General features: G+C 38.9%; 1 protein-coding gene across 9 annotated transcripts in view; it reads right to left on the reverse strand.

The window, feature by feature from the left end:
• The window catches only part of LOC143154719 (kinesin-like protein KIF13A), a 201053-nt gene that overhangs the window by 8874 nt on the left and 167349 nt on the right, over positions 1–24830 (reverse strand). For 3 of the 9 annotated variants that reach the window (XM_076326673.1, XM_076326672.1, XM_076326669.1), the window contains exons 3-19: positions 23239–23402; positions 14691–14959; positions 8792–9039; positions 8405–8522; positions 7696–7908; positions 6362–6625; positions 6017–6266; positions 5781–5923; positions 4932–5279; positions 3826–4002; positions 3224–3746; positions 2495–2716; positions 2163–2429; positions 1489–1671; positions 1167–1358; positions 518–811; positions 300–442 (exon numbers count right to left, since the gene is read on the reverse strand). In XM_076326673.1, coding sequence (XP_076182788.1) covers positions 300–442; positions 518–811; positions 1167–1358; positions 1489–1671; positions 2163–2429; positions 2495–2716; positions 3224–3746; positions 3826–4002; positions 4932–5279; positions 5781–5923; positions 6017–6266; positions 6362–6625; positions 7696–7908; positions 8405–8522; positions 8792–9039; positions 14691–14959; positions 23239–23402 — 4018 coding nt within the window. Of the gene's footprint in view, positions 1–266; positions 443–517; positions 812–1166; positions 1359–1488; positions 1672–2162; positions 2430–2494; positions 2717–3223; positions 3747–3825; positions 4003–4931; positions 5280–5780; positions 5924–6016; positions 6267–6361; positions 6626–7695; positions 7909–8404; positions 8523–8791; positions 9040–14690; positions 14960–23238; positions 23403–24830 lie in introns of all 9 variants that reach the window. The other 6 variants (XM_076326671.1, XM_076326667.1, XM_076326665.1 and 3 more) reach the window with 3 other exon arrangements.

Below are 24830 nucleotides of genomic sequence, written 5' to 3' on the forward strand. Positions count from 1 at the left end.
AAGCATTAACTTGTCGTATAAATCACGCATCAATGCATACATGCGATCCAACAATTTGGAACAAACGACAGTGACAGAAAATCAAAGAAAATTTAGAAAGTAATTGAAATTAATTAAAATCATCGGATAACTATTTGTTCTTTTTTTTTCTTTTTTTCCAAATTAATAAAAGGAGAGAAACGTTCGGGTTCAGAGAATGAGAAATGATAACAAGAATTATGAAGTAAAATTAAAAAAGAAGAAAACAAATTAAACGAAAAGCATACAGTGCGTCCGAGACGGCGAAGAGGCAGTAGTACCTGCGAGAAGTTGGGCACACTTGCTGTCTTGCGCATAAGCGGTTGACCTTGTGCTTGCAGTAATTCCTTCACTGCGACGTTTTGTCGTAATCGGTCTAAAGTAAGAATACTTTCCACCGCAGAAACACCGCGCGTATATTTCTCTAAATGAATAACGTACAGGTGAGTTTAAATTTAAGGACGATCGAAAGTTGTCGGATTTCGATGAAACGACTTACCGATGTACGTCTCGCCATCGCACAAGCTGTTGTCCTCTCCGCTTGCAGCAATCTGCGCCAAACTCTCGCGATCTTCCAGTTCTTCGCTCGCCTTTGGTATATTGGAAACGACCTCGTAGGTGACACCTGTTTGGGTCAAGCAGTCGGTGCGGACGATCCTCTTGAAGATTCGGTCTGTGATGCTTTGTCTTTTATAAATGTTCAAGGCCAATCGTTTGCGGAGTACGAGGTCCATCGGCGCCGGATGCGATAGACGCACGGTCGTTTTTAAGATCAGAAATACTCGTTCGTTCGCTGAAACACATTTTCCATCAGTCGAGAATTCTAGAATCGGAATGTGAAAATCTTCACGGTGGATTTAGGTTAATTGGGTCATCACTTAAGTAGCAGTCTAGTCTGGTTCTAAAGCCTTCTGATCCCGAGAAAGATTTAAGAAAATGTGAAAATACTTATCGGATAGTCCCATTGCTTAATTTTAAATTTCATAACTTTATCGGTTATACTTTGAATCAAGATTTTAAGTGTATATTCTCTTTTGAGAACTACACCCTTCGAGAAAGTACAAACACGCTAAACATTTGTAACACGTAACTCCCTTTAGCCGTAATCCACCGTAAATTTACGGTAGAATGCAGTCGTTGCAATTTACCATCCGTGACTTTGTTCAAGTGTATGTTGTCGTGTATACTGGAGTCCCAAGCAGCGATGGCACATACGTCCTTTTCTATGCGTCGAATTATAGGTAAATTGTAAAACTTGTTGCCGTGTTCCTTGGGCAGAATGGAGTTCAGTCCAGTTACGGAAACTTCCTCCCCTGACTGGTGGGTCGTGAGATCGTCGGCTGCGGAAAGATTCGATTTCCCAAAGACAGTTAAACTTTTCTTCGTAAAAAGGAGCACAAGCGCGAGAAGTTTCGCGATAAGGGAAACATCATTCGGCAGAGAATAGTAAAATCAAATTCTTCAACGTACCGTTGAGATCAAGAAATAGAACAGGTATGTGCGGTTCCATGCCCGCTGGAGGGTTCCAGTCAGCAGGCGCTCCAGGAATTCCAGATCCTGCCGCAGGAACCAGAACTGCGTTTCGTTCTTCCGTCAGACTGACCCACTGGTCCACGAGGCTCTGTTCTCGTTCCATATCTTGTTCTGTTTTATCTATTTGTAGGAAACTTGGATCAGAACCACACTATTTGTAATTACTATAGTCTGAACTATTACTGATTCTTCCCAGAAAGAATTGGAGAGACTAAGAATAATAAACCTATTACTGGTACTGGTAAGAGTACTGGTACTCTCGAGTAGCATTTGTACAAATATTGTTCGAGGTTCTAATTCTAATTGAAAAGATAAATAAACTCCAATTAATTCTAAGGTACGATTTATCCATTTAAATGACCTTGTTTATCTATTTGTAAGAAACTTGGATCAGAACCACACTATTTGTAATTACTACAGTCTGAACTATTACTGATTCTTCCCAGAAAGAATTGGAGAGACTAAGAATAATAAACCTATTACTGGTACTGGTAAGAGTACTGGTACTCTTGGGTAGCATTTGTACAAATATTGTTCGAGACTCTAATTCTAATTGAAAAGATAAATAAACTCTGATTAATCCTAAGGTACGACTTATCCATTTAAATGACCTTGTTTGTTAATGAGTTTCTGAATCTGTTGATCCAAGTACTGCCTCCTTCTCATCAAGGCTTCGCTCCACTTTTCTCTCAATACACTCAAGTCTTCGTCCTGGTAACTGTCCAATGGAATCTGAAGACGATTCCTCACGGACACGCTGCCGACAGCTATGTTCAATATTGACTGACAGATTATCGGTAACGTTCCCGAATTTTGTACTGGTTTCACGCGAACTTGTATTCGCCGTTGTTGTCCCTGACGCAATTGATAAATACCGCCTGAAAAACGAGCTCACGTTACACAAGGGTTGCCGCAATCGAAGAAGCAACGAAACGTTACATACCGGTGTACGTGTCCTGTTTTACAACTACATCGACAGGCGAGTACTCTCCTTGTTCGTTGAGCTCTTGAATTTCCACCCACAGTTCGATCTTCCGCGTAAGCTCCGACCATCGATCGGCAAGGGATCTGGCTTTGGCCAGTTGTTGCTCGACCTCCCATCCAGGTTTGCTTCGTGAGAAACCGGCGCTTCGATGGCCCCAAACTTCTATGCTCAAGGCACCTTCTGCGTGGGAAAACGTACTCCTAAGTTCGTCGAATACACCTATCCTTAATTTAGTTTTCAAGGCATGAAACGCTAAATCGGTCGGCAACGTCTCAAAGGTAAACACAGGAATTTAGGAACAAAGTTTCAGCGCAGTACGGGCCTGTAGGATATCTTTAACGCGTTCTGGAAGTCTACTCTGCCCCGAACATGGATCACCAGTCTGTGAAACCGTTAGGGACGGTCTGTGCACGATCGTTCTATTAATGTTGGCCGTAGAATCTCGTATCAGAGTCTCGAGAAAGTGTAACGAGTACAGAGAGTCTGTTACAAAGTTTACGCTAGATATTAGCGCGTAAGGTCTAAAGTTAGAGAGTTTAAGAGTACCAGAGACACGTTAGAGATATATTACAGGGTATTTCAGCGGGACAGTCGCTAGCCGCACAGTTGCTATTATTAGCCAAGGAGAGACTCTTTCTATTCAACCTGGCGGCCCACTCGTGAGATTACGATTCAAGGGTTCTTTACCAGCGCAGTGTTCCATGAACTCCTCCGTTATGGGCACGGTGAAATCTTTCGTGTGATTGAACTTGAACGCCAGAGAGTCCCTCTGCCCTGTCTGGCAATTGGAGTTGAGCTGCTCCGAGTTGTCCACGGCTGGGACCACGATCGGCTCCGGATGGCCGCAGAACAAGTACTGACAAAACACGTAATGACTGAGGGACAACGGTAACCCGGTGGCCTGTTTGATCGTCACGCGACAGATGATATGACTCGATCCAGAATAATCCTCGGGTTCGGACGAGGTCGAGTCCGTCGACGATTCGGACGCTGCCTCGCACATGCGATCCTGAGGAAAGTGGCCGGATATGCGACTAATTTCGACCTGCAGTCGTCCAGCGACTTCTCCCTGTTGGCTGATAATTGGCGTATGATAATCTAACCGAACGTCGTGAAACAGAACTTCTAAGAAAATATTCGCTACTCCGATAAGATTGTGATTCTCCTGGGATTCGTAGAACGGGTCTTGTGTCTTTCCCAGCACTTCGTCCTGTTTCGAGGAGAAATTCAATTATACAAAACGTTCCTCCTGTAACTGTTATTTGATTCGAGAATCGAAGCATGGTTACCTTAATGACAGGTAATCGTTGACAATTATTAGGATCCTTTCTCTCCTCGTACATGTCCCGCATATCGACTAACTTATTTTCTAGCTTCTCCATGGACCACACCTGGCTGCCCATGTTCGTCCTCTTCACAAGAATCGCGGGCTCGCTGACGAATGCTCCCCGCTGAAAAAATACACTCTGCATATCGGAGAGTGCGAAAGCAAAACGAAGAAAAATAAATAAACTGAACAAAGGGGAACTGAAACGGCACAAAATCGATAAAAAAGTAACTTAAAACGACGAAGTTAGAAATTAGAAATAATAACGAACGTACAGAAATGATATTTAAAATAATAGAAATAATAACGAATACATAGAAATGATATTCAAACAATAATGTAACAATCGTTGATGTAAGGTGTCCTTAAGTTTCTTTTAATTGTATGGACGATTCACAAAGATGAATCGGTTAACCCTTGAATAGGCGCACGAACTCGCGTGACATTGGTGCGTTAAAGTGTAGTGTTTTTGCAAAGTACGTTGTTGCATCGAGAGATATTTTAATTTTAAGTTCTTACGCCACTGTAGCGTTTTGCGTTGTTGCGTTCGTAACTTCGCGCGGACGTTCGATTTCTTGGGTTTAGTCTACAGTGGCTGTACCATGGACAGTACTGTTCGTTCTCCGTTATTTAATTATCCGTTGCATTTGTAATGGTAGTTGAACAAGAATTAAACAAACGCCCAAGGCTACCTTTCTGACCGTCGAGGGCTACTCCTACTTCTACACGGGTTTACCCCTCTCCGATCAAGGGGGAGCAAGTGTGCGCACGGAAATGCGCGAACGGACGAAAAACAGATCAGCGGGCCGGCGAAAGGTTACAGTAGGCGTGGCTGGAGAGCGCAGTGGGCGTAATCAAGCGGTGCGCCGGGCGTGGGCAAACGGTGCGCCGGGCGTGGTCAACCGGTACGGTGGGCGTGGCCGAAATGGTGGGGGACAGGGCTCGCTAGCCTCGAGCGACCAACTAATTTTGCCGGACGATTGTTCCACACAGCGAACGTCGCGCGCCTCGCCAAGGGTTAGAACTCATTGCATGAACTCGTCGTTGTTCTCGCGCTCGCGTTCTTACCTTTCTATTCGGACTCAAATTGTTCGGCGGGATTTGCAGGGTCACGCTAAATTTCGTTTGCTTCCCCATCTCCTCCGCCAAGAAATTCGCCTCCTGAACCAACGCGTTCGCCTTCAGTATGTCCGCCTTTAATTGACCTAAGCTTCGCTTGAACATCTCGTCCCTCTCTTGGGCCCATTTCTCCACGCGCATTTGCGTGGTCGGTGTACAGGCTGGCAGTTTTCCGCTTTGACTGCCCCTCAAGGGGTCGTACGGTACGTAGGGTGGATACGGCGTCGACGGGGACAAAATGTTACGAAGTTGTTGAAACTGACGCTCGTACTCTTGCCTCTGCTTCTCCAGGGCAACCTTCGAACAAAGAAACCGTTACGTCAGCTACCTGAGGCTACCGTACCAAAAGTTGCGAGACCGCGTGGTAGTTCCATAAAGGTAGTTTAAAAATCTCTCTTCAATCCACGCGGTACGAATACTTCGTACACTTTGGGTCGAGAAAGACCCGTACTTTGACCCCAGCTCGCAGAAGCTCGTATTTCGAACAGAAGCCCCATTGTTTCACCACATTTTTCTTCATTCCCACGAAAAACCGTACCAATGGTATAATTGAAAGGTGTACGAATCTCTGGGTCGGAAGAGACCCGTATCAGAGCCACCGTTAAATCGTCGTCATCGTTTCGTCAATCACACCACGAAGTTTTATCATTCGAACATACCCAACCCGGTAACTCGCTCCCTCTACCCTCAAAGATTCCCCAGCAAAGGTCTCACACCCTGGTACATTTACATCGTCGAATCCCCGTACAAATGGTCCCGTATCATCGAACGAACCCAAGTGGCCGAAGTCTACCGTACCTGTTTGTCTTCCTCGTGTTGTTTCTCCAATCGCGCGATGGCCCTTTGTATCGGGTCGTTGGACAGCTCGTTGAGCATCAGTTCTTCCCTCGCGAAGTTGTAATCGATATTCTGCGCGGGCGTCTGCGGCTCGCTGTTAATCGCTGCGAGCAGAAACAGAACGGTTCCCCGCGGATAATCCCGATAAGGTGGTTTTTAAAATTCAATATAAGCGGGCGCCGTGCGAGCGTACGTACCTGTTGCGCTCCTGGGACAGTTCACCCGGAAGAAATGATGATTTCCCCAGACGATTCTGTCGCCGTGCAGCAACGGTGTTTTTTCCACTACCTGTGTACCGTTCACAAAACACCTAGCACCGTTCAACGGCGTCATGTAGAGACCGGACTCCTCTATCGTGATCACGCAATGCTCGGGTAGGATGCCCAGTCCGTGGAGTTGGATGTCCTGTTCCGTTTTCGCCGAACGACCACCGACCAACGTTCTTTCCTGAATCATTCAACGCGCGTTGAACAACGTTAGACGAGTTCAACTTGGGTTCACGTTAAAAGGATTCGTTCAGTCTCTCGTTACGCCTTACGTACTTTCAGATAGTATACCAACAACTCGTTCAAGCTCGGATCGTCGTTCAGATTAACGAGATAGTACTTGTTCTTCTCGACTTGTATACCGGAAGCCTGTACACTGATCCCCATTTTCTCCAGGGCCTGTTGCCTTTCGTGTTGCAGCCTCTCGGTCTTCACGAGCTTCTCCTCCCATGTCTGCGACATCTCCTTCATTAATCGTTCCGACTCGGACAGTTTCTCCGTTATGTCTGTGCGTTGTTGGCCCACGATCGATCCCTGCCCCTTTTCACGGAACGAAAATAGAATTAAACGAGGAAACAACCGGGAACAAACGTGGAAGGGCACCGATAACTTCTCGTGTTCAACGGGCTTCGGTAACCGCCGTGAAACTCGATCATTTGCCACGCTCGTTGTGTCCCATTAATCCTGTCGAAAGTAGAATCAACAGGGCTCAGACTCTAGGATCGATAGAGTGGCGAGGATCGGTTTTCGACGGCCACCATTCACCGAGCGGGGAACTGCTACAATTAATTTACAACTTTCGTTCTTTGAGCGCTCGAAACTTTGTCACTGGCTAACTGGTGAGTCGAAGAAATGATTTCTCATCGTCTTAGCAGCTCAAACTTTCGTCCATTGTAACAAACCTTTTTTTTTTTAGGAAAAGAGACTTTAATTTTCTCTCGTGTCTCGATTTCGATGTCTATCCTTCGCGATCTTTATTTGGGGTGAATTTTTCATTGAAATAATTTACCAAAGATTCGATAAAGGTTGACGTTGTTCGACATTACTCCAAAGATTCTATTCGTTCTCCTGTCACTAGCTAACTGGTGAGTCTAAGAAATGATTTCTCATCGTCCTAGCAGCTCAAACTTTCATCAACTGTCTCAAACTTATTTTTAGGAAAAACGACTTTAATTTTCTCTCGTGTCTCGATTACAACGACTACCCTTCACGATCTTCATTTGGGGTGAATTTTTCATTGAAATAATTTACCAAAGATTCGATAAAGGTTGACGTTGTTCGACATTACTCTAAAGATTCTATTCCTTCTCTGCTACTACCTAATTGGTGAGTCTAAGAAATGATTTCTCATCGTCCTAGCAGCTCAAACTTTCATCAACTGTCTCAAACTTATTTTTAGGAAAAAAGACTTTAATTTTCTCTCGTGTCTCGATTTCAACGTCTACCCTTCGCGATCTTCACTTTCACATTGAGACGAATCTTTCATTGAAACAATTTATGAAACATTCGATAGATCCTAAAGCAAAGATCGACGTTCGAGATTACTCCAACGATTCAATTTGTTCGCCATTTTAATTTGCGCTGGCGCTGCCGCGAAACTTAAATCTTACAGTTGCGTGCAAGAGCATCTCCTTCAGCGTTTCCACTTCCTGCCTCAGTTCCCGAATAATTCTTGCGTTTGGATCCTCGTTGACCACCGCGTGATTAACGATCCTCTTCGCTCTGTCCGCGTATCGGAGGGTGGAAAGCGTTTCCTCGTAATTGTCCGCCGCGGGAGATACAGTGGCTACCATCACGGTTTTACTGTTTCCGCCAAGGTTGTCCTAAAGTCGAAACACAATGTATCTAGAAACGAGGGGATCCCAGAAGCTGGAAATCAACGATAACTTTTCATCGATTTCTTCCAGCGAACTGTAACGAATCGTGACTTTCTCCACCGCTGTTTAACGAAATTTGCACATCTCTTTAAACAAATTTTACATCGACTTCTTTTTCAAACTCGAACCAGTCTAACTGTTATTTACAAGGCGTATACGCACGTTTGAAAGAGTGATAAATTCAAGTATCGTAGCATGCAGATTCCTCGCGAAAAAATATACCGAAAGATCCTTCATCGTTTTCCAGTACGAGGTTTCGTTCTCGAGATACGAGTAATCGAAGATTCAAATCGGTGTAAACGACGTCGCGCGCGCCAAAAATTTCTCTACCCTCGTATCTCGAAAACGAAACCCAGACACGTTAAAACGACGCAACGACTCTTCGATCGGTTTTTTAAAGAAATTTTAACGCGAGTACGGAATAATCGAGATCGCACAATACCTTTAATAGCCACGTCAACACGGAGTCTCTGTACGGCACGAATTTGTCCTTATTCTTATTACTTCCGGAATTCTGATCCGCCAGCTTCGAAATGACTAGACCCAACGTCGTTAGGGATCTGAAAATATTTGGAACCGTTTCTTGTGTCTCGTGATCGATCAGTGTTTATCGACGTATCGCGACTCGGTTCGCGACAGATAACGATCGAACGAATGTTGAGTAAATTCGATTAACCCTTTCGAAAAGGGTGTCGATCGAGAAACGACGATTGTGTCCCGAGTATCCGAAGATAGAACATACGATTGAATCTAAGACCGTTGATGGTAACGCGTAAAATGGACTGGACCAGAGATCGCGCGGTTTATGAAAAGAAACGAGCGTCTTTACTTGTTTATATTGCTTCCTTCTTTAAGCCTATCGCCCACTGCCCCAGTTTTCACAGCCCTTTCGCTCCCTGCTAAATCCACCAAGCTCATTCGAGAGACTTTCTCCCCGCTGACGCCGCTTTTCGTGTCGGTCAACGTTTGCGTGAGGATCACGGAGAACACCGCGTGCGACCGTGAGCTCTCCGAGTTCATGTTCGTCGCCGCCACCGTCCTCGATTTGTTGCCCTCCGCCATCAGATTGTCAATATCCTGCGAAATTGTCGACGGTTTTAATACTGTCTTCTTCCTCCAACGGTTGTACAGGGCGATACTAGAATCTCGGACAAGTCGTCGTTGAGTGTTGAATCGCGTTGAAGGAGAGTGAACGGTTTAAGGTAATAGTTTCCACGACATTCTTGAAAATTGTACTAATTTTTTTTCGAGGGGTTATATTAGTGGAAAAAATATCATTGTAAGTAAATCGTAGAGAAAGAAAGTGAACGGTTTAAGGCAATAGTTTCCATGACATTCTTGAAAATTGTACTAATTTTTTTTCGAGGGGTTATATTAGTGGAAAAATTATCATTGTAAGTAAATCGTAAAGAAAGAAAGTGAATGATTTAAAATAATACTTTCCATGACCTCCTTGAAAATTTTACCAATTTCTTTTCTAGGGGTTATATAATTGGAAAAATTATAATTGTAAGTGAACGGTTTAAGAAATTACTTTCGATGACCTCTTTGAAAATTTTACTGACTTGCTTTCGAGGGGTTATAATATTGGAAAAATTATAATTGTAAGTAAATCGTAGAGAAAGAAACTGAACGGTTTAAAATAATACTTTCCATGACATTTTCGAAAATTTTATTAACTTTCTTTCGAGAGGTTATATTATTGGAAAAATTATCATTGTAAGTGAACGGTTTAAGGAAATACTTTCCATGACATTCTTGACAATTTTAACTTTCTTTCGAGTCGTTATAATATTGGGAAAATTATAATTGTAAGTAAATTGTACAGAAAGAAAGTGAACAATTTAAGATAATACTTTCCATAACATTCTTGAAAATTTTATTAACTTTCTTTCGAGGGGTTATAACATTGAAAAAATGATAATTATAAGTAAATCGTAAGGAAAGAAAATGAACAATTTAAGATAATACTTTCCATGATATTCTTGAAAATTTTACTAATTTTTTTCGAGGGGTTATAATATTGAAAAAATTATAATTGTAAGTAAATCGTAGAGAAAGAAACTGAACAATATTAGATAATACTTTCCATGGGGTTATATCATTGCTTGGACAAATGATCGTTGTACTTGAATCGTGGTGAAAGAAAGTGAACGATATAAAATAATATTTTCCACGATCTGAGAAATTTTACCAATCTTTTTAAATTATAGGAAAAATTACAGTTGTACGTAAATCGTAGAGGAAACGATCGAATTAAGGTGGTACAACTTTCCACGTTCTCTTTCAAAATTTTACCAACTTCTTTTCGAGGATTTGTATTATTAATGCTCGTCAATTTTACACGAGTTTGCGAAACGAAATCGACGCGAGATCGATACATTGTCAATGTTACCACGTTCTTAAAGCCGTGATCGTTGAATGGAATAAATTCTCAATGTTAATGCCTCATTTGATTAATTCGAAAGAGGCAAGCTCTCGCGAGCCTGATTATAATTTTTCATTGTCGATGGATTAATGCACGATTGATACGTTTGCGTGTGGAATTACGGGAAATAGAAATTCACGATTGCATTAGAAAAGAATGGAGACATAGAAAGTAGGATCTCCTTAAATTAATTTAATTTTTCCCCCGTGCCTATTTTCTTTTCTATGCGCGACTAGAAAAGAGATATCTCTTGTCCCAGATTGTAGGATCACTCGGTACTAGTAAACAAGGACATTATGCCGAGTTACGTTGGTCGATGGTTAATAGATTATCCGAAGAAACTGTACGATAAGACATTGAATCTCGAAATGAGCTACGCAGCTCGAAATCATTGGAAAATTGAATTGTTTCGGTATTATAGTAACTTAACAGGATAAGTTTCGTCGTTCGATAAGAAATTGAGCTATTAAATTCGGTCATTTTATGTTTATAAAAATGGTACTACTGTTCGATGAACATGTGTGAAGTTTTATATAGATCTGTCGATTCATTCGTATATTTACAATTGTTCAAAGTTGAAGTGTCATAGTATTTTAGAAAACATGATAAAACTTACTGAACAAGTACATCGAATAGTATGTATTCTAGAATTCTAACAAGGTAATAACCAATCCGACGATAAAAATAATAAACATTTAATATATTGAATATCAGTGGTAACGATGATAAAAAAATGCAAAAAAGGAACTTTCTTTAAATCGAATTCATTCGATTGTATCGGAGAATAAGAGATCACATTTAACGATGTCAATTAGTTTCTAGAGCACGCTCTTGAGAATAGAAAAAAAGAAGAAGAAATAAATAAAAATGAAAAGTAGACGAGGCGATGGAATTACAACGAAACGTAAGGGTATTAATAGTTATCGTGGTCCTGCGGAGATAGATGGGGGCCAAGAAGCTCAGTTTTTCGCGAGAAAAATGTTTCTGGTAATACAATGGAGGCGAAAGAATGAAAGGCCACTATCCGAGTTAACACTGGACAGAGCAAATTGAAACTTATCACGCGTTACTGGTATGCACGAAACGTGTTTGTTGCATAAAAGAGGCAGCCACTGCCTTCGCCGTATGTAAAACGACCTGATTTTACTTTCTGAAAGGATCGTGTATCATTACCTTCGTCCGTTTAATGTTCGTACGTCGGCTGAACGATCCAGTATTAGTCGTTTGATTTAGATCGATCACGATCGCGACGGTTCGATCAATTTGTTAAGCTGTACGATTAATAGAAACAATTGTCACGTTGATTAAAAAAGAAAAAAAGAAAATAATAAAGAAACAGTCGTTAGATGCGAATATCGCAGCAAGTTGGAAAGCATTTACTGTAAATTTGTTATGAATTGGAAATTTGATATAAATTGAAAATTTGTTATAAATTGGAAATTTGTTATAAATTGGAAATTAATTAGTTATAAATTGGAAATTTCTTATAAATTGGAAATTCGTTATAAATTGGAAATTTGTTATAAATTGGAAATTTGTTATAAATTGGAAATTTGTTATAAATTGGAAATTCGTTATAAATTGGAAATTTGTTATAAATTGTAATTTTGTTATAAATTGGAAATTCGTTATAAATTGGAAATTTGTTATAAATTGGAAATTTGTTATAAATTGGAAATTAATTCGTTATAAATTGGAAATTGGTTATAAATTGGAAATTCGTTATAAATTGGAAATTAATTCGTTATAAATTGGAAATTAATTCGTTACAAATTGGAAATTTCTTATAAATTGGAAATTCATTATAAATTGGAAATTCGTTATAAATTGGAAATTCGTTATAAATCGGAAATTCGTTATAAATTGGAAATTAATTCGTTATAAATTGGAAATTCGTTATAAATTGGAAATTGGTTATAAATTGTAATTTCGTTATAAATTGGAAATTCGTTATAAATTGGAAATTCGTTATAAATTGGAAATTTGTTATAAATTGGAAATTAATTCGTTATAAATTGGAAATTAATTCGTTACAAATTGGAAATTTCTTATAAATTGGAAATTCATTATAAATTGGAAATTCGTTATAAATTGGAAATTCGTTATAAATTGGAAATTCGTTATAAATTGGAAATTCGTTATAAATTGGAAATTAATTCGTTATAAATTGGAAATTAAGTCGTTATAAATTGGAAATTAATTCGTTATAAATTGGAAATTCATTACAAATCGGAAATTCGTTATAAATTGGAAATTCGTTACAAATTGGAAATTCGTTACAAATTGGAAATTTATTACAAATTGGAAATTTGTTACAAAAAGTTTAGCAATATCGAGATACGATTAATCATGAATTTTATCTTTCGTTCTGTTTTTTTTTTAACAGAGAATATACAATACACAACATTTTACAGCTTGTATTTCTCTTTCTCTTTTTCTCTCTCTTTCTCTTGTTACATTTTTTCAATATTATTAATAAATTCAGAATCATTGGTATTCGCGTTTGGATTTCTAGTTACAAACTGTTCCTTTCTGACAGTTACGGCGAATAGCTGTACCGTTACGGAAATTAAATTGATGAAGCACTGCAACGACAGATATTGATCATAACGGTTTCACTTTGGAACCGAGCCAGTTACCAGTCAAAACAAGTGATAAATAAAGGAGGAACGGTGCAGTCTTCACTGTATAGGATACACAAGGACAGTGGTCGTCATTGACGATTGATAAACGATACCTTTCGATAAATGTCCGATAAAGGATCAACGCCGTGAATTATATACCGCTCAAAATAGGGGATTCACCGGCTCAAATGAATTTACCGATCGGTAATACATTCAATGCTATAACGAATTCGAACACGATGTATAAATCGAATAGGCGATGAAAATAAGTAAAATTTAAATCGCGATCCAATGTTTGGTGGTTCTTTTGTCTTTCATATTTGATCGATACTCTTAAATTGTCCGAAAACAACTCGAAAAGACGTGGTTGTGTTTTGTGGGGTTGAATTATAAATACAATTAATCGAGATACAAACTTTGAATAAAATAGAAGTTCTTTAAATGTGAACATTAATTAAAGATATTTTGCAACAAATGTACAGACCTCGATGAAGAATATGTTCGTCCTGCTCAAAATTTTACAACGATCTATTTATATTCGTTACGAGACATTTTCCTCGTATTTCCTATCTTCTATAAGTATCGTAATTTTTGTTTATTCTTTCATCGTAGTGTTTTCCTAATAATTTACCAACCGCTGAAAGTAAAATATGGAATATTTTTAATAAATTTCTTCCCTGATAGAAATGAAATATTACCCAATATTTTAATAAATTTCTTTACCACTAGAAATGAAGCATTACCCGATATTTTTAATCAAATTTTTCACTGCCAGAAATTACATATTTTTATTACATTTCTTCGCCACTAGAAATTAAATATTACCCAATATATGTACTAAATTCCTTTACTGCTGAAAATTAAATATTAGCCAATATTTCTATTAAATTTCTTCACCGTTACAAAATTGAACATTACACAAAATATTTCCCAAATTGTTTCACCATTACGAAATGGAACATTACCCAAAATATTCCCCAAATTTTTTCACCGTTACAAAATGGAACATTATTCAACATATTTCCCAAATTGTTTCACCATTACAAAATAGAAAATTATTTAAAATATTTCCCAAATTTCTTCACCGTTACAAAATAGAAAATTATTCAAAATATTTCCTAAATTTCTTTACCTTTGCAAAATAGAAAATTACCTAAAATATTTTCTACATTTCTTCACCTTTACAAAATAGAAAATTACTCAAAATATTGCTGAATTTTCTTCACCGTTACAAAATAGAAGAAAATTACCCAAAATATTTCTCAAATTTCTTCACCGTTACAAAATAGAAAATTACCTAAAATATTTCCCACATTTCTTCACCTTTACAAAACAGAAAATTACCTAAAATATTTTCTATATTTCTTTACCTTTACAAAATAGAAAATTACCTAAAATATTTTCTACATTTCTTCACCTTTACAAAATAGAAAATTACTCAAAATATTTCTGAATTTTCTTCACAATTACAAAATAGAAGAAAATTACCCAAAATATTTCCCAAATTTCTTCACCATTACAATAGCAGAAAATTGCCCAAAATATTTCCCAAATTCTTCTTTCAATTTGTGTATCACACCTCTTGAGGTTTGAAGTTTAAAGAAGGGTTGGTCAGCCCTGACTTAAAGCAACCAAGAACTACGAGAAATGAGAAAAGAAGTCAGTCGTTTCGTTACCTGGAATGATGTGACGGCGAGTTGACTGAGCCCGTCGACGTACGGCCCCAGGACATTGTGTTCCCTGACTTTGAGCGAGTGTTTGTTAGGCTTCGGATCCAGCAGGTCGTGCACCTTCTCGTTGTAAATCTCCATGTACGAGACTTCGACCTTGTAGCTGAGCTCCGAGCTCTGTTGCTTCGCGATCATGTCGAACAGGTTGTCGCACAGTCTCGGTATGATGCCCTTGTTCTCGCCGCTTCCCATCATCGTGTACGATTTCCCGGACCCTTGAAAATTAATCGAGCCCCATCCCCTTGGTGAACAACAGGGGTAAATTACGAACGCGAAATACCACCGTGAGATATTTCCTTATCTCGCAAAGAGGTCGCCGTTATCGACGCGGACTGTTCGCTGCTTATTCGACCAAGTTAGTTGGGAAAGGGAGGTACAGGGGGGAGACAGAGGGGGACAGCTACGGGTACACTCGTTCCGATAAGAGGCGTTTCTCTTTCCTCGGGAGAATTTATTTCTCGCGATATTTCCACCGTTTAGCCTCGATCTATGCAAATTAATTTGCCCTGAACGCGACTTTTTCCAGACCGAGTAAACATTCGAAAGATGCATCCTACCGATAGCGTCGCAACAGAGCTTAATGTATTTCCTTCGGGACGCCGCGAATATCGTTTAGAAGGGGGAAAAAAAAAATGTAATAACGTGTTTGAGAAAGTAACTCCGATCGGGCTGTTTGAATTCAGAAAGATAACTTGGAACGCTGAGGGTCGAGGAGAAGCCATCGAGGAAGCACGAAACATCTATATCTGTGTTTTTCAAATTGGGGGTTGTTTATGAAATGGAGAGGGGGCGAAGAAATTGTTCGGTGTGGAGTAATAAAAATTAGACGATAACTGTAGCATAGTTTTCTTTTATCATTTTGAAACTATCTCGAGTGTACAAAGTTTCTTTTTTATTTTATGGGAGTGTCTTTGTAAAAAGGAAAAACACGAAATGAAATTTTCAAAATAGTAACCATCTATTCCGAGTGTACAAAGTTTCTTTTTTATTTTAAGGGAGTGTTTTTTAAAAAGGAAGGACACGAAATGAAATTTTCAACGTAGAAATTAAGTTATAAAAATTAACAACTGTACTATACTTTTCTAGTGTTGCTGTAAACTTATTATCTATCTCGAGTGTACAAAATTTCTTTTTTTATTCTAAGGGAGTGTCTTCGAAAAAAGAAGGACACGAAATGAAATTTTCAAAATAGAAATTATGTCATAAAAATTAAAGGGTATTAATTAAAAAGTGTGCTACAACTATGGAATACTTTTCTCGTATTACTCTAAAACTATCACCTATCGCAAATGTGAAAAGTTTCTTTTTTATTTTAAGGGAATGTCTTCCAAAAAAAGAAGGACACGAAATGAAATTTTCAACGTAGAAATTAAGTTATAAAAATTAACAACTGTACTATACTTTCCTCGTATTGCTCTAAATTTACCATCTATCTCGAGTGCACAAAGTTTCTTTTTTATTTTATGGGAGTGTCTTCGAAAAGGAAGGGCACGAAATGAAATTTTCAAAGCAGAAATTAAGTCATAAAAATTAATTAACAACTGTAGCATACCTTCCTCGTGTTGCTCTAAACCTACCACCTACCTCGAATGTACAAAGTTTCTTTTTCATTCTAAGGGAGTGTCTTCCAAAAAAAAGGACACGAAATGAAATTTTTAACTTAGAAATTAAGTCATAAAAATTAATTAACAATTGTAGCATACCTTCCTCGTGTTGCTCTAAACCTACCACCTACCTCGAATGTACAAAGTTTCTTTTTCATTCTAAGGGAGTGTCTTCCAAAAAAAAAGGACACGAAATGAAATTTTCAAAGTAGAAATTAAACCATAAAAATTAATTAACAACTGTAGCATACCTTCCTCGTGTTGCTCTAAACCTACCACCTACCTCGAATGTACAAAGTTTCTTTTTCATTCTAAGGGAGTGTCTTCCAAAAAAAAGGACACGAAATGAAATTTTCAAAGTAGAAATTAAACCATAAAAATTAATTAACAACTGTAGCATACCTTCCTCGTGTTGCTCTAAACCTGCCACCTATCTCAGATGCGAAAAGTTTCTTTTCTCTTTCAGAGGTATACCTTCGACGAAGTTTGAAAAAAGTACTCCCCAGTTAACCCTCGAGAAACACAGTTGTTTTCTCAACCCTTTTCACAGGCTTCGTATTCTCGCCTACAATTTCCTTGTAAGACACGAACAGCAGTCTCCCGTTCTAAGCGCTTGAGAGGATGACGAAACGAAAGGTTAAATCCGATTCGTCGAAGGCAAGCGAGCACCTAAGTGCACGGGGAAGATGCCGAGAGCCTTTAGAAGTGCATAATCTGATTTTATATTTTTTTCCCTTCTTTTTTTCCCTCCTCTCCGCGTGAAACCGTTGTGACACGCGAATCGTTGTTCAACGAGAGACGACACTGGTCGTCGAGTCGCTTAGGTCAATGTCTCGTTGTAAGATCCAACCGTGGACGTTTATCGGCGTTGACCTCTCTAATTGCGTTATTCGCGGCGTTAAGCTACATTCGAGCGGATAGTTATTGCGCCGGGGGTGGAAGACGATGGCTCGCCTCTTATCGGAAGAAACAAGTGTCGAAGAACGCGAATAGGAACGGACAGATAGGCTTTACAGATCTTTTCTACTCACTTCGTTCCTGTTCCACGATCGAATCGAACAGATATTACAGTTTCCTTGCTCGACGTCTTATTTAAGAAAGCCTAACGTAGAAATTCCGATTTTTAACACCCTTTTTTTTTAAATTTGCGAGTACCCTGTTAATCGTTCTCCATCGAATCGTTGAATTTTGAGTTCCGATTTTCAACACACTTTTTAAATTCGCAAGTATCCGGTTAATTGTTCTCCATCGAATCTAGAATTCTTACTTAGAGTATTCTTTCGATCGAATCGTTGAATTTTGAGTTCCGATTTTCAACACCCTTTCTTCTTAAATTCGCGAGTACCCGGTTAATCGTTCTCCATTGAATCTAGAATTCTTGCCTAGAGAATTCTTTCGATCGAATCGTTGAATTTTTAATTCCGATTTTCAACACCTTTTATAAATTCGCTAGTATCCGGTTAATCGTTCTCCATCGAATTGTTGAATTTTGAGTTCCGATTTTCAACACCCTTTTTTTAAAAATTTGCCAGTACCCGGCCGTTCTCTATTGAATCTAGAATTCCTGCTTAGAGAATTCTTTCGATCGAATCGTTGAATTTTGAGTTCCGATTTTCAACACCCTTTCTTCTTAAATTCGCGAGTACCCGGTTAATCGTTCTCCATTGAATCTAGAATTCTTGCCTAGAGAATTCTTTCGATCGAATCGTTGAATTTTTAATTCCGATTTTCAACACCTTTTATAAATTCGCTAGTATCCGGTTAATCGTTCTCCATCGAATTGTTGAATTTTGAGTTCCGATTTTCAACACCCTTTTTTTAAAAATTTGCCAGTACCCGGCCGTTCTCTATTGAATCTAGAATTCCTGCTTAGAGAATTCTTTCGATCGAATCGTTGAATTTTGAGTTCCGATTTTCAACACCCTTTTTTTTTTAAATTCGCTAGTACCCGGTTAATCGTTCTCCATCGAATCTAGAATTCTTGCCTAGAGTATTCTTTCGATCAAATTGTTGAATTTTGAGTTCCGATTTTCAACACACTTTTTAAATTCGCGAGTACCCGGTTAATCGTTCTCCATCGAATTGTTGAATTTTGAGTTCCGATTTTCAACACCCTTTTTTTAAAAATTTGCCAGTACCCGGCCGTTCTCTATTGAATCTAGAATTCCTGCTTAGAGAATTCTTTCGATCGAATCGTTGAATTTTGAGTTCCGATTTTCAACACCCTTTCTTCTTAAATTCGCGAGTACCCGGTTAATCGTTCTCCATTGAATCTAGAATTCCTGCCTAGAGAATTCTTTCGATCGAATTGTTGAATTTTGATTTCCGATTTTCAACACACTTTTTAAATTCGCGAGTACCCGGTTAATCGTTCTCCATCGAATCGTTGAATTTTGAGTTCCGATTTTCAACACACTTTTTAAATTTGCTAGTATCCGGTTAATCGTTCTCCATTGAATCTAGAATTCCTACCTAGAGAATTCTTTTGATCGAATAGTTGAATTTGGAGTTCCAATTTTCAACACCCTTCTTTTTAAATTTACTAATACCCGGTTAATCGTTCTCCATCGAATCTAGAATTCTTACTTAGAGAATTCTTTCGATCGAATCGTTGAATTTTGAGTTTCGATTTTCAACACCCTTTTTAAATTCGCTAGTATCCGGTTAATTGTTCTCCATCGAATCTAGAATTCTTACTTAGAGTATTCTTTCGATCGAATCGTTGAATTTTGAGTTCCGATTTTCAACACCCTTTCTTCTTAAATTCGCGAGTACCCGGTTAATCGTTCTCCATTGAATCTAGAATTCCTGCCTAGAGAATTCTTTTGATCGAATTGTTGAATTTTGAGTTCCGATTTTCAACACACTTTTTAAATTCGCGAGTACCCGGTTAATCGTTCTCCATCGAATGGTTGAATTTTGAGTTCCGATTTTCAACACCCTTTTTTTTTAAATTCACGAGAACCTGGTTAATTGTTCTCCATCGATTCTAGAATTCTTGCTTGGAGTATTCTTTCGATCGAATAGTTGAATTTTGAGTTCCGATTTTCAACACCCTTTTTTTTTAAATTCGCGAGTACCCGGTTAATCGTTCTCCATCGATTCTAGAATTCTTGCCTAGAGTATTCTTTCGATCGAATAGTTGAATTTTGAGTTCCGATTTTCAACACCCTTTTTTAAATTCGCTAGTACCCGGTTAATCGTTCTCCATCGACTCTAGAATTCTTGCTTGGAGAATTCTTTCGCTCGAATCGTTGAATTCTAAGAATAATTGTACGATATTGAATTTCCAAAAGGTTGTCGATACATATCTCTTAATTATTCTCCACATCGTACGCAACGCGGATAAATTCCCCATTCCCGAAATGAAGGGTCTTCCCTTCATAATCTCGGTTAATGTCCCCGGTGTCGCGTAAATTTTCGTTATCAGAATTTCTACCATTACTTTTCTCAAGCCCCGAGCAACATCGTTTCCTCAAACACAATTAACCCTTAACCTTTCCGTTCCAGTACCCCCGTGTCTCTCAAAGGTCTTTACACCACGGTCTCCGAGCGTTACATAAATTTCCGTTATCACGGGATGTCGTTGTTGGTATTTCTCGAATGTTAATCGAGGGTGTTATTTTTCTTAACCTCGAACCTTGATATTTTTAACCGCTACGTGACCCACGATCGGCGTCGTTTCTTTAAATTCTAAACCTCGGTTAAAAATATACCTACGTATCGATTTCTCGCTATTTTCAAAAGGAAATCGAAAGGTTCGTTTGTATCGAAACGATTGTTCTTTTCCCCCTGTCCGAGCGATGTGAAACGTTAAGGCTCCGCGTGGAAATTATTATAATTGCATTCTGATGCGAATAAGCGAGCGACAATCTCGTGCTCATTCGGTAATGATAATCCCATCGGAAAGAGAGACTTAAAAACCGCACAATGCCAGTACCGAAGTGACAAATCCGTAATCCGATACGCTGATACAATGCAAATGAAACGAGACGCTGATCAAAGCACGTGGAAACGTTCCGCGTGAAGGGAGTTTAATCAGCTGCGAAGTACGTGGGTGTGGCTACCCGGAAGGTCGTCGAATCAAGGCCAAAATGTTGGAACAATATGTTCCAGCACCTTGTTAAAATGTTAACAATTTCCAACCGTACGCGAATCTACTCCAATTTGTTTTATTACGACCGAGGGAATGATCGAAGTCGCTCTCGAAAGTTTAATATCTGTTTCTTTGTCTCATTGTTTGGATAAAGGAAAGAGAAAAAGAAAGGAGTTCGTGTTACCTGCAACTGGATCGTTAGACTGCACAAAAGTTACTTACATATTTCTACATTTCATTAAATCATAGAAAGCTTCGTACACGTTCCTACGCGTCGCAAAAGTTTTCTATATTAAAATATTCTTATAAATATCTATATACTTTGAGAAAGTGTTCTAAATTCGTGGCTCGATTAGCTCGATGTTACAAGCTGTCAACAATCGTAGGAATAATAATTATCGGGACCATCCTTCGCTTCGAATTTCGATCAAAATTAATTTCTCGAAGGTAATTAATAATTTGCGATGTATAAATGAGATGCGTATTGTAACGTTAATATTGGAAATGTAATGTTATGAATAATCGAGTTTCGAAATAAAAATTCATCGAAAGCGTCGACTGTCACAAATTTCGCAATATATTAATGTTCATTTATCATGATTGTTAACAACTGATATAAGACCGTAATTGAAATAATTGTTAACAATATCCTACTGCAAATAATGGCTCGAAATATGATTTCGTTGAAATATTCTCTGTTCGTGAAGGAATTTTTCATTGAGGTCGAACAGACGTTGTCAAGGCTGAACGTATCGATTATCGATTCACAAGTGTTCTTCGCGATGATTTTTCTATCTAGAGAAGTGATTAATTGAATTTCGGCTCTTTTAAATAATACAGGAAACTTCTACGCGTATTGCGTAAATCGTAAGAATTAAACAAATGTTAAATCAATGTATCTAACAAACAATTATTACTTTCCATGCTTCAAAACTTTACGAAACACGTTTTTACTTTGAATCTCGATCAAAATCAATTTCTACAAGTTAATTAATCATTTGTAATGCACAAATAAGATGCACATTGTTCGATTAATATTGAGAACATGCGTAAATGTTAATAATAATCGCGGAAATGAACAAAAATTCACAAAAACCGTTCGTCTTCCCAGATTTCGCAATATCACAATGTTTATTTATCATAATTATCAACAATTGTCGTAGAACCATAGTTTATACAATTATTGACAATGTCCTAGTATAAATAATGGCTTAAAACCCATGAATTTGTTAAAATATTCGGTTAGATCGAACAAAGACAATCGAAGTAACGTAAGTGACCTTGCGGTGGGTATATAAGGAGCCCCCGGTTTTTCAAAATTTCATTCCACGGGGAGCCTCCGAGCTGGACGGATCTCTCCATTTTACGGATCTGGACCCTCCACGGACCACCATGGACAATGGTTGACCTCTTGGTAACCGGTACTGACCGCCGATAGGCGGTGGTCAGTACTGGCGACCAATCTCTAATTTTCTTTTTTTTTCAATTTTTTTCCTTTGTTTCATTTATTTCATTTGTGCCCATATATCTGTACTTATTACTCTCTTAATCCTTTCTTTTTTTAATCAAGTTTTATCTTTGTTCAATTTATTTTATTTCTTCTCCGATTTCAATTTGTACTTATTTTTCCATGTTTATTTTCTTTGTTACTGCACGACTATATTTAATCCCTAACCAACTTCATTTCTATTTTCTATCATTCCTCGACTTTAGCTTTCTCTTAGATAGGCACATCGAAGAACAAAGAACGAAGAACGAAAAGGACTCTCGTCGCAACCATCGTGGGATTTTTATTTAAGTTTAGAGTAAGTTAGTTTTAAGGCCATTGTGTACAAATATCTGTCATCTGCCGAGCAATTACCAATCTTTAGCTTATTTTTGCTCGCTTCCTCGTTCCACAATCCGGCCACCTCTGCTTGTTGCATAAGCAAGTGACCGGCCGTGTAGGTGGTCCGAACGGTCGATCGTCGTCTCTCCAGGTGTGTCCGCTTCTCGGGAGAACATGAAGTGAACACAGGGGCAGGTATCCATGCCGGTCCCTGCGGAAGCCTCCAGAATAAGACCCTCTCTTCGTAAAGCTTCAACAGTCGGGTCCACGGTCTGCGTGTGCTGACACGGAGTTGAGAGAAACGGGGCACTCCTCCTCTGAGGAGGAGTGGAGGCGTCGCGCATTTCACTCGACAATCGGGCCCAACGAGGGGAAACGGGATCGACCTAGTAGGACCAACTACACGGTACGCGTCGCGTCTTCCCAATTTTGCCTAATTTTTCCATAATGTAATTGCTCGGCAGAACTAAACCAGGAGATGAAAGGAACTTCGATTCCTTCCATCTCACGGTTTGGTAACTTCGTTTGTATCGCGCGACGAGAGAGATCGATGGAACTGTGATTCCATCTATCTCTCTCCGGGTCTCCATTCGCAGCAACCTCCACGTGGTGAGACCTGGTAATCGGTATTACCCGCGACGAACAATTGTTCGGCACGGGTAATACCGAGCTAATCGGCTTGCGAACTTAGAATAGTTTCTTAGCATTGAAAGCTTTCGTAATGCGTAAGCATGTATGGAAAACTTCGAATAATTTAATAAAGCTACAGACACGCTCCTTTACTTTTCCTCCTTTCCTTTATGAGATCTCAATCCTTTGAGTCAAGAGACACCAAAGGTCTCGTGGAATATCTCCAACTAGAATTCTACTATCGCGAGTCACAGTTTCCTTAGTTTTTCTATTGATAAACGATTCTCGTTTATCAACGACAATTCGGTCGTTTCCTTCGTAAACAAGTGAACCTACCGGTTTGGCCGTAAGCGAAAATGCAGGCGTTGTAACCCTGAAACGCATTGTCCAAAATATCGCGGCCCAGGGCGTCGAACACCACCTCTTGACTCGCGAAATTGTCCGCGGCCGGGTCCAAGGAGTGGAAACAGTGGTCGAACGCGAATGTTTTTGGTTTGTTCCTGCAACAAGGGAAACAACGAAACCGATTATTAAGTACAAATACCGGGACAGGGTACGATACTGTATTTTAATCAACGATATTCGATACCGTACAGCGAATACGAGTTCGAATTCAATATCGATGGTAATCAACGACAAGTTACGGTATTGTATAATCGTGCATAAAAAGAAAAGCAAATTTTAAGTGTCCTTACATTCTAGTCGTACTTGGAGAAGTATTTACACAGAGTACCTTTGATCCAATGTACGTTACTTGCGCGTGTAGCTTAATTAATTTTAATTGTACAAGTTGCATCGATTAATCAATTGCTTGCACGAAGCTCGATCAATTGAAAGAGAACGGAGTCTAACTGACGGGATACGGTAACTCGAATTTTAAACGCGAATATTTCATAAGTGTATTTTAATATTTTATCCATCGTCTCGTTTTTCGAAATTGTATGTTAATTTAGCGTCGACACATTTGTCAATGTTACCTCGTGTTCCTCGTGTATCGTGGGTGTTTAGCTCGTGAAACGGTAACGTTGTATTAATTATTACAAATATTTCCCGACGTCTCTCATCGATTCACAAGTCTCCAGGGACGTTGATATCGAAAAAATTCCAAGTGTTGCGCGCACAGAAGAACGATTCGCATCCCCCATTTCGCGCTAAAAGCAATCTCGTTATGAAATTCAGACGCTCGCTTTCTCCGGGGGATGAAACCGTACGAGAGATCGAATTTGCATCAATTCGGTACATTTACCGAAGAATTAATTCCCACCGTTGTTTCCCGACGATGTATCGTACAATTAACGGAGAATGCAATTGAACTAATTTACTTTTCGAAATTTTACATCGCGTTTACTACGGTATACACGGTATCGCGGATATTGTAATAATACAATTTGATCATTTGAAATAAACGGGTCGAGTATGTATGCATCGTACTTTGAAAATATACACCGCTGGTGGAAAGTATCCGACCACCTTTCTTTTTTTGGATCAATACGCTTTAACACGGCTGAAAGTTATAATAATTTGTTCGTAACGTCCGGGAATACCACAAACCTTAATTAGAATTATTTTATAGAGTAAATACATTTCAGCTGTACGAGCGAGGATAAAGTAATAAGCTTTATCGATTGATACCTAAATTTCGGTAATATCTAGGTTAAGTAATTGAAGGTAATTATTTGAATAGTATAGGTCATATTTTATTTGGAAAATTTGTATAAATATCGAGTAATCGGTGACAAAGGTCAGTACAGTAAAGAAAATTTTCAGAGAATTATTTTTGCAACGCGAAGAAGTGGGAACATCTAAAGAATTGAATATTGCAATTCGAAGTGCATTGTATGCACTTTGCACTTCGAAGCAGAATCAGAGTGAATGATAACTGTCCAATTGAAAATTCCAAAAGCGACAATACACGATGCAATTGTGCA

This window comes from Ptiloglossa arizonensis, chromosome 1 (assembly GCF_051014685.1).
Source record: "Ptiloglossa arizonensis isolate GNS036 chromosome 1, iyPtiAriz1_principal, whole genome shotgun sequence".
Lineage (NCBI taxonomy): Eukaryota > Metazoa > Arthropoda > Insecta > Hymenoptera > Colletidae > Ptiloglossa > Ptiloglossa arizonensis.